The sequence below is a fragment of the Lucilia sericata genome, unplaced genomic scaffold (assembly GCF_015586225.1).
Source record: "Lucilia sericata isolate MDLA Ls3-8-SP2 unplaced genomic scaffold, ASM1558622v1 Contig000344F_arrow, whole genome shotgun sequence".
Lineage (NCBI taxonomy): Eukaryota > Metazoa > Arthropoda > Insecta > Diptera > Calliphoridae > Lucilia > Lucilia sericata.
Window position 1 is genome coordinate 121,779 of NW_023994364.1, and position 8,002 is coordinate 129,780.

Sequence of the window (8,002 nt, forward strand, 5' to 3'; positions counted from 1 at the left end):
ATAGACTAGACTATAGACTAGACTATAGACTAGACTATAGACTAGACTATAGACTAGACTATAGACTAGACTATAGACTAGACTATAGACTAGACTAGACTATAGACTAGACTATAGACTAGACTATAGACTAGACTATAGACTAGACTATAGACTAGACTATAGACTAGACTATAGACTAGACTATAGACTAGACTATAGACTAGACTATAGACTAGACTATAGACTAGACTATAGACTAGACTATAGACTAGACTATAGACTAGACTATAGACTAGACTATAGACTAGACTAGAAAAATAATTAATTAACAATTAATAATAACACAAAGTCCTAAATGTTTTCTTTCAAATAAACAAATATTTATTAATAAATAACAATCACAACTTAAGCTTCGGGGGCAACGGGCAAATGAGCACCTTGGGGTTGGAAACCGTTTTCATCAGCAACATAGTTGACGGTGTAGGTTTGACCATCATCAGCAACGAAGGAGTAAGAGCCCTTGACGGCAATAGCTTCTTGTTCAGTACCAACATTCTTCAATTGACCTTGAGCTTCAGCTTCAACACCATCACTAGTAGCATAACTGTAAGTGGAAAAAAAATCAAAAAATTAGTTATGCTTCTTTAAGTAATTGTGAGATAAATTAAGTAATAATTTCAAAATATTGAAATACTTACGCATATTGGAAGGATTCGGGTCCAACTTCAGATTCGGATTTCAAGACAACTGTTTCTTCGGCCAAAGCAATGGCGAAAAGAGCAACGAAAACAAAGATGAATTTCATTTTGATTGGGTTTTTGTTCTTAGCGATAGACGTTAGATCAATGATAAAAGTCTGATACTATGTGGTTGTTTAAATACTAAAACAAAATTGTTATATTTTGCATAATTTCATTTCACAAAAACATATATTTAGGCATATTTGTTATTATGGAATAATTTTTTTGTTGTAATACATAGGTTTTTTTTATTAATATTTAAAAGAAATTAATACTTTTACGTCACTAGTTTTTTTCTTTTTCTAAACTTGTTTCGAAAAATTTATTTTTATTTAAGATTTATGCATATTATAGGACAGTAAGTCCGAATAATGATTTTAATGTGTTTGGAACCATTTAGTTAGTTCTAAAATTTTATAACATGGTAGGATTCAAATTGCAAACAAATCATAAATAACCTTTTTTAGATATTTGCTAAAATCAACTGTTTATGTTAATTTTCTTGAAATGAAATGTTCACAAGTGTTCCGAGAAATAATAAAAATTGAGAAATTGTCAAATCTAATTATGGAAAGTATAGAGCAAACAGTGTTTATTCACAATAGTAATTCTAGAACACAATAAAACCATTGTTCAGACTTACTTTCCTATAACACGCATTCTAGTACATATTAAATAAAATTACATTTGCCGAAACAAGTTTACAAAAAATACGAAAAACTAGTGACGTATTTTTAAATATTAAAATAAAATTAAAATAAAATACTTATTACAACAATACACCACTTCAATATAAAAAATATGCCTAAATAAATATGTTTATGTGAAATAAAATTATGCAAAATATAAAAATTTTATTTTAGTATTTAAACAACCACACAGTATCAGACTTTTATCATTGATCTAACGTCTATCGCTAAGAACAAAAATCCAATCAAAATGAAATTCATCTTTGTTTTCGTTGCTCTTTTCGCCATTGCTTTGGCCGAAGAAACCGTTGTCTTAAAATCCGAATCTGAGGTTGGACCCGAATCCTTCCAATATGCGTTAGTATTTTAATATTTTGAAACTATTACCTAATTTATCTTACAATTACAAAAAGAAGCTTAACTAATTTTTTCATTTTTATCCATTTACAGTTATGCTACCAGCGATGGCGTTGAAGCTGAAGCTCAAGGTCAATTGAAGAATGTTGGTACTGAACAAGAAGCTATTGCCGTCAAGGGCTCTTACTCCTTCGTTGCTGATGATGGTCAAACCTACACCGTCAACTATGTTGCCGATGAAAACGGTTTCCAACCCCAAGGTGCTCATTTGCCCGTTGCCCCCGAAGCTTAAGTTGTGATTGTTATTTATTAATAAAAATTGTTTATTTGAAAGAAGGACTTTGTGTTATTATTAAGTTAAAAAATGTTTTCTAGTCTATGATATATATTCTAGTGTATAGTCTAGTCTATAGTCTAGTCCATAGTCTAGTTTATAGTCTCATGAAAGTACGCTTATCCGAATAGTGCTTTGGAGCTCATAATTATATTAAATTTACTGGTATATGTATGTAAGCCTAAATGATACTGTTGATTTTCATAATAATTGGCCTTAGTTTGACCATAGCCCCATGTAAATTGCCCTTCAGAAAATTAGGTCGTCGTTCATAATACTAAAAATTTATCACTAAAATCACAATAAAATTTATTCAACATTTAGCTTATGTATATCAGAGTGTCCCATGGACAGAAAGTGGTAATAGTTAAGTAACAAATTTTTGAAAGAGTCGATAGTGCTTGGTAATCCAGATCTCACTACAATTTTTCTAAAAATGATTTCTTTAATTTTATCCAAATGGCTATCAAAAATTCCCTACTTTCTTAAGATTATTACGCAAAAAAAAAAAAAAAAAAACATTTATAAATATTTATACACTCCACCATCAGTGGTGATAGAACCTAGAAACGTTTATCTGAGTCCTAAAGAATGTATACATATATTCTGGATTATTATGCGATTAAGCATTGCAAGGAACATATCAAATTCAAAGTTTTAAGAAATATGCGCGAAAATCTTCCTGCATTTCTATCATCTGACAGTAAAAGTATAAATTTTGATCGATCACAAACCCACGCGTCCCAAATATTCAAAGATATCTTAGTATAACTGTAAAAATTTTAAACTAATGTCTAAAATGTATGCTTATAAAAGTAAATTTGTCTATCTATAAAAACGTTTTTTGTACATAAAAAAAAGTTTTTTTTCCAAAATTTTTTTAAAACTTTGTTGAAAAGAAATTTTAAGTAAATTTTTAATTTGTTTTTGAATTGAAACAAAAAAAATATTTAATTTTGAACGCAAATGTTTTATATTATTATGATAAAAACTTAAAATTTTAAGTTTTCAGTTTGTAATTTCTCGTCACTGGTATGTACCTATACCAAAATTGACTCAACTATTTTTCGTAGAGAATGTTGGATATGAAGCAACAGTTTGATTGCTCCAAACTTGGCTTGGCCCAGTACCTATCTTGATTTATTGCCCATCTCAAGTGGACACAGACCTCCTCATAGTGTTGCCTGATAAGCTTTCCTATAGAAGGCACTCATCCAGTATACTAGATGTACTTTGAATCAGAGGTGCCAATACCGATTAAGCAAAGTGACAAACGTAAGTCGCGAATCTGAGACACGGAAAATGTTAAATGTCGCTAATCTGCAGGTGCCGAATATAGCAACGGCGTATTTCTCAAAATTAATACAATCGCTTTAAATCACTCCTTGTCCCGATGATATTGACACACAATGAGAACATATTGCCTGAAGGATTCTGCTACATCTCTCCCCCAAGAAACCAATGGTATAAAAATTGCGGAAAAGTTCCTATTCTGGCGCAAAAAGAAAGATATGAAAAGACGTGAGTGTGAGGAAATTGAAAAGAATGTTATACTTCTTAACAAAAGTAGAAATAAAGTACGGAAATTCTACCAATGAGTCCAACATCAAACGGAAATCTTTAGTTCAAATGTCTTTTCCAGTAGGGGTGGAAATAGAAACCTCGTTTCAGATATATCCAGTATGCTGAATATATGGAAAAAGCATTTTTCAAGTAAATCCGAATAATAATTTTTTTGTATTTTGAACCATTTAGTTAGCTCTAATACATATATTATAACATCATAAGATTCGAATGAAAAACAAATCATAGATATAATTTTTTAGATATTTTGCTAAAAATCAACTGTTTATGTTAATTTTCTTAAAATAAAACAATCAAAAGTGTTCCGAGTAAAATTCAAAATTGAGAAATTCTCAAAACAGCGTTTTGTCACAATAGTAATTCAGAAAGCGAAAAAACTAAGAACAATTTGTCTGTCCGCTTTTCTAATATACATAGTAGAACCCAATAAGATCATGTAGAGTAGACGCGGGAAATGTGATTTTTGATAATGTATTATTAGAAATCTTTGGTCAGCCTTACTTTCCTATAACACGCGTTCTAGTACATATTAAACAAAAATACATTTACCGAAACAAGTTAAAAAAAGAAATAGTGACGAACATCAGTATAATTTTAATTTTTAAATATTAAAATAAAATTCTTATTACAACAATACACCATTTCAATATAAAAAATATGCCTAAATAAATACGCAAACATGTTTTTGTGAAATAAAATTATGCAAAATATAACGATTTTATTTTAGTATTTAAACAACCACAATGTATCAGACTTTTATCATTGATCTAACGTCTATCGCTAAGAACAAAAATCCAATCAAAATGAAATTCATCTTTGTTTTCGTTGCTCTTTTCGCCATTGCTTTGGCCGAAGAAACCGTTGTCTTGAAATCCGAATCTGAAGTTGGACCCGAATCCTTCCAATATGCGTAAGTATTTTAAGATTTTGAAATTTTTACTTAAACTTCCTAACAGTTACGAAATGGAGCATAACTAAATTTTTGAATTGTTTTATCATTTACAGTTATGCTACCAGCGATGGTGTTGAAGCTGAAGCTCAAGGTCAATTGAAGAATGTTGGTACTGAACAAGAAGCTATTGCCGTCAAGGGCTCTTACTCCTTCGTTGCTGATGATGGTCAAACCTACACCGTCAACTATGTTGCTGATGAAAACGGTTTCCAACCCCAAGGTGCTCATTTGCCCGTTGCCCCTGAAGCTTAAGTTGTGATTGTTATTTATTAATAAAAATTTGTTTATTTAAAAGAAAACATCTAGGATTTTGTTTTATTATCTATATATATAAAATTCTAACGTTACTGACTGACTGACTGACTGATTCATCATCCCACAGCCTAAACGGTTGAAGCTAAAGAGCTGAAATTTGGACAGGAGGTTGGTCTCCCGCCAAATAGAGCCACTAAGACGGGATTTTTGGAAATTCGAATGTTTAGGGGGTAAAAAAGGGTAAAAACGGGTAAATTCGGTAACCTCATATCTCCTAAACTAGAAAAGATACAAAAATAGTTTAAAGCTTATCGTCGTTCATTTAAAAAATAAGCGGACAGGTGTCTGGTACTTTTTTCAATTTCGGCCCCTTTAGGGAATAAACGGGTAAAAACTGTATTTTGGTACTTTTTTTGCACCCCATGTATCTTTTAAACCAGTGAACATTCAAACAATATTTTTGACTCCTTCATAACTTGACGAAAAAATAAAAATATAAATTTAGTACTTTTTGGTTATTCGGATGTTTAAGGGGTGAAAATTGTACCCATTTTTGGTACTTTTTTCATAAAATATTGATTTTGGTTTATTAACTTATACATATAAATACATAATAACGGGCTCCCACTACGATGTTGCAACATTTTGGAATAGAATTTTTATTTCGTTAATGGGTAGAAAAAAAGTACCAAAAGGGGTAAAAACGGGAAATTTGATTTTATTCAAACACAATGATCCAATTTAGATAAAATTTTTAGATTTAGAAACACTAAATATGCTAATGAGGTGTTATTTGGAACCCCGGTACCAAGTGATATTTTTTGGTACTTTTTCGTTCTTTATCTGGTACTTTTTGAGTTTTCTTTGATATTGAAATCGAAACATGAAATTAATAATAAAGGGACTTTTCGGTACTTTTTCGTTCTACACAGGTATTTTTTTGAGTTTTCTTTAAAATTAAACCTAGAAGCATGAAATTAAGCATGTAGAGCCCGGAGTAAATGAGAATCTATAAAAGGGGACTTTTTGGTACTTTTTCGTACTTCGACCGGTACTTTTTGAGTTTTCTATTAAATTTAACCTAGAAACATGAAATTAAGCATGTAGAGCCCGGAGTAAATGAGAATCTATAAAAGGGGACTTTTTGGTACTTTTTCGTCCTTCGACTGGTATTTTTTGAGTTTTCTATAAAATTTAACCTAGAAACATGAAATTAAGCAAAAAGGGGACTTTGTGGTACTTTTTCGTTCTTCAAAAGCTACTTTTTGGATTTTTGTATAATATGTAGAGTTGTATAATATAAGAGCCCGGAGTAAATGAGAATCAATAAAAGGGGACTTTTTGGTACTTTTTCGATCATCAAAAGGAATTTTCTATAATATGGAACCTAGAAACATGAAATTAAGTATGTAGAGCCTGGATTAAGTGAGAACATATAAAAAGGGACTTTTTGGTACTTTTTCGTTCTTCAAAAGATACTTTTTGGATTTTTGTATAATATTGAACCTAGAAACTTGAAATTGAGCCCGGATTAAGTGAGGACCTATAAAAGGGCACTTTTTGGTAATTTTTCGTTCTTCAAAAGGTACTTTTTGTGTTTTTTATAATATTGATCCTAGAAACATGAAATTAAGCATGTGGAGTTAATTATAATCTATAAAAGTGGGCCCTTTGGTAGACATAAAACTAAGCAATGAGGGACTTGAGTGCATGAAAATTTAAACTGGAATATTTTCTGGTACTATTCGTTCTTATATTGGTACTTTTTGAATTTTCTATAATATTGAACTTAGGAACATGAAATTAAATAAAATAGGTCTTTTGGTACTTTTTCGTACTTCACTGGTACTGGTACTTTTAGAGCTTTCTAAAATATTCAATAAACATAAAATTAAACACGCAGTATCCTAATTGAACGAAAATTGATACTTTTCTATAATATTGAACCTAAAAACATAAAATTGGACATGCAGCTTCCTGATTATATAAAAATCTGTATGCGATTTATTTAGTTTCTGGTTGAAAATTAAACATGCGTCATCCTGATTTAATGAAAATATATAAAAAGGCACTGACTGGTACTTTTTCGTTCTTCAACTGTTTTTTTTTTTTTAATTTTCTGTAATATTGAGACTAGAATCATAAAATCAAACTTAAAGAGTTCTCTAAAAGGGGAATTTTTGATATTGCAGATATATATATACATTTACAATAATGATATTTATTTTATTCCATTACGATGAGGGTAGCGAAGCACACTGGGTATAGCTAGTTAAGTTATAAAATCTTTTCTAGTCTATGATATATATTTTAGTTTTTAGTCTAGTCTATAGTCGACATTTTGAGTATAATTCGATTAAATTTGGCACACTCAATACTCTTGGCCCATGGGTGAACCCTTGGTTGAATCGGATTATTAGTTAGCCTAACTCTTATACAACCAGACCATCCTAATAAAGATTTGGAGAAAATAGTTACGTTAAATATGTGTATGTACCTATACCAAAATTGACTCAGCTATTTTTCGTAGGGAATGTTGGATATCAAGCAACAGTCTGATTGGTCCAATCCTGGCTGTGCCCAGTACCTATCTTGATTTATTTCCCATCTCAAGTGGACACTGTACTCCTCATGGTGTCGTCAGGATAAGCTTTTCTACAAGGCAACGTGACCATCTCAAGATTAATTCTCTAGGAAGCAGATTGAGCATATTATTATTGATGGAAGGCACTCATCCAGTATACTGAATGTACTTTGAATCAGAGGTTCTAATACCGATTAAGCAAAGAGACAAACGTAAGTCACGAAACTGAGACACGGAAAATGTTAAATGTTGCTAATCTGCAGGTGCCGAATATAGCAACGGCGTATTCCTTAAAATTAACCTAATTGCTTTAAATCACTCCTTGTCCCGATGATATTGATACACAATGTGAACATATTGCCTGGAAAATTCTGCTACATCTCTACTTGGGCATCAAACGTCTCCCCCAAGAAACCAATGTTATAAAAATTGCGGAAAAGTGCCTATTCTGGAGCAAAAAGAAGAAGATGGAAAGACGTGAGTGTGAGGAAATTAAAAAGAACAGAAGTAGAAATAAAGTACGGA

At 31.1% G+C, this 8,002-nt stretch overlaps 3 protein-coding genes across 3 annotated transcripts; 2 read left to right on the plus strand and 1 right to left on the minus strand.

The window, feature by feature from the left end:
• Positions 1 to 345: 345 nt before the first annotated feature.
• Positions 346 to 826, minus strand: LOC119603853 (larval cuticle protein 65Ag1-like). The gene is made up of 2 exons (XM_037956079.1): positions 681 to 826; positions 346 to 586 (listed from the first exon to the last, which is right to left on the minus strand). The coding sequence occupies exons 1-2, from the start codon at positions 785 to 787 to the stop codon at positions 388 to 390; spliced, it is 306 nt and encodes a 101-aa protein (XP_037812007.1). The 5' UTR covers positions 788 to 826; the 3' UTR covers positions 346 to 387.
• Positions 827 to 1,621: 795 nt separating this feature from the next.
• On the plus strand, positions 1,622 to 2,104 carry LOC119603854 (larval cuticle protein 65Ag1-like). Its single transcript, XM_037956080.1, has 2 exons — positions 1,622 to 1,768; positions 1,862 to 2,104. Exons 1-2 carry the CDS (start codon positions 1,662 to 1,664, stop codon positions 2,058 to 2,060), a joined length of 306 nt encoding a protein of 101 aa, XP_037812008.1. The 5' UTR covers positions 1,622 to 1,661; the 3' UTR covers positions 2,061 to 2,104.
• Positions 2,105 to 4,439: 2,335 nt separating this feature from the next.
• LOC119603852 (larval cuticle protein 65Ag1-like) lies at positions 4,440 to 4,937 on the plus strand. The gene is made up of 2 exons (XM_037956078.1): positions 4,440 to 4,596; positions 4,692 to 4,937. Exons 1-2 carry the CDS (start codon positions 4,490 to 4,492, stop codon positions 4,888 to 4,890), a joined length of 306 nt encoding a protein of 101 aa, XP_037812006.1. The 5' UTR covers positions 4,440 to 4,489; the 3' UTR covers positions 4,891 to 4,937.
• Positions 4,938 to 8,002: the final 3,065 nt, after the last annotated feature.